The 885-nt window shown below is 62.9% G+C and overlaps 1 protein-coding gene across 1 annotated transcript in view; it reads right to left on the minus strand.

Moving 5' to 3' along the window:
• agpat2 (1-acylglycerol-3-phosphate O-acyltransferase 2 (lysophosphatidic acid acyltransferase, beta)) overlaps positions 1-770 on the minus strand; it is a 116,872-nt gene extending 116,102 nt beyond the window's left edge. The window contains exons 1-2 of the mRNA XM_043719726.1: positions 451-770; positions 70-374 (exon numbers count right to left, since the gene is read on the minus strand). Of these exons, the coding sequence (XP_043575661.1) occupies positions 70-374; positions 451-750 (605 nt within the window). The 5' untranslated portion in view covers positions 751-770. The remainder of the gene's footprint in view (positions 1-69; positions 375-450) is intronic.
• Positions 771-885: the final 115 nt, after the last annotated feature.

Consider the following 885-nt stretch of genomic DNA (forward strand, 5'->3'; position numbering starts at 1 on the left):
GGTGGGGAGAGATGTTGGGGGGGTGGGGGGGGCAGTAGCCATACCTATACCCTCCCTTCCCCCACTCACTTCATGTTCTCCACGTCGCGGCCCCGAAACAGACAGAGTGGGATGACCGGGACAGCGAGCGCCATGATCCAGGAATAATAAAATCCCATCTTACAGTAATAACGGAACCCGGAGCTCAGCAACCACAGCAGCGGCAGCAGCAGCGGGATCGGCAACAGGAACCAAAGCGGGGCCATGGCCTGGCCCACGGCGGGACTGACCGTCTCCCGGAGCCCGCGTCCTGGGCCTCTCTCAGGAACAGTGTAGCCTCGGTGTCGGGTTCGGGGCCAGGGCCGGGGCCTGTCCCGGGGGTTCGGGGCCGGGGCCTGTCCCGGGGGTTCGGGTTCGGGGCCTGTCCCGGGGGTTCGGGTTCGGGTTCGGGGTCGGGTTCGGGGCCGGGGCCTGTCCCGGGGGTTCGGGTTCGGGGCCGGGGCCTGTCCCGGGGGTTGAAGCCTCTCGCGCGGATTGTGCTGTTTCCGGGAGACGTCGACGAACACACATGCGCAAACCGGGCTGTCGGTCAGGGGCGGGGCCTAACTGCTGGGCTGGGTCACGTGGTCTGCGGTGATGCGTTAGTTCAAGATCAGACAACACAAGGTAATAGAGCAACCACGTGATGAAGGCGCTGCGCTGTAAAAGCTCGTACTTCCACATAAACTGTCGGACTATAACCTGGTGCTGTGTGGTGTTTGACTTGGTCATTCCTGATGAAGGGCTTTTGCCGGAAACGTGGATTGTCCAGGCCCTCGGATGCTCCCTGACCCGCTGTGCTTTTCCAGCACCACAATCTGTACCCCAGTCCAGCCCTGGCTCCTCCACATCAGGAGATAGTGAGGA

Source organism: Chiloscyllium plagiosum, chromosome 30, assembly GCF_004010195.1.
Source record: "Chiloscyllium plagiosum isolate BGI_BamShark_2017 chromosome 30, ASM401019v2, whole genome shotgun sequence".
Taxonomy (NCBI): domain Eukaryota; kingdom Metazoa; phylum Chordata; class Chondrichthyes; order Orectolobiformes; family Hemiscylliidae; genus Chiloscyllium; species Chiloscyllium plagiosum.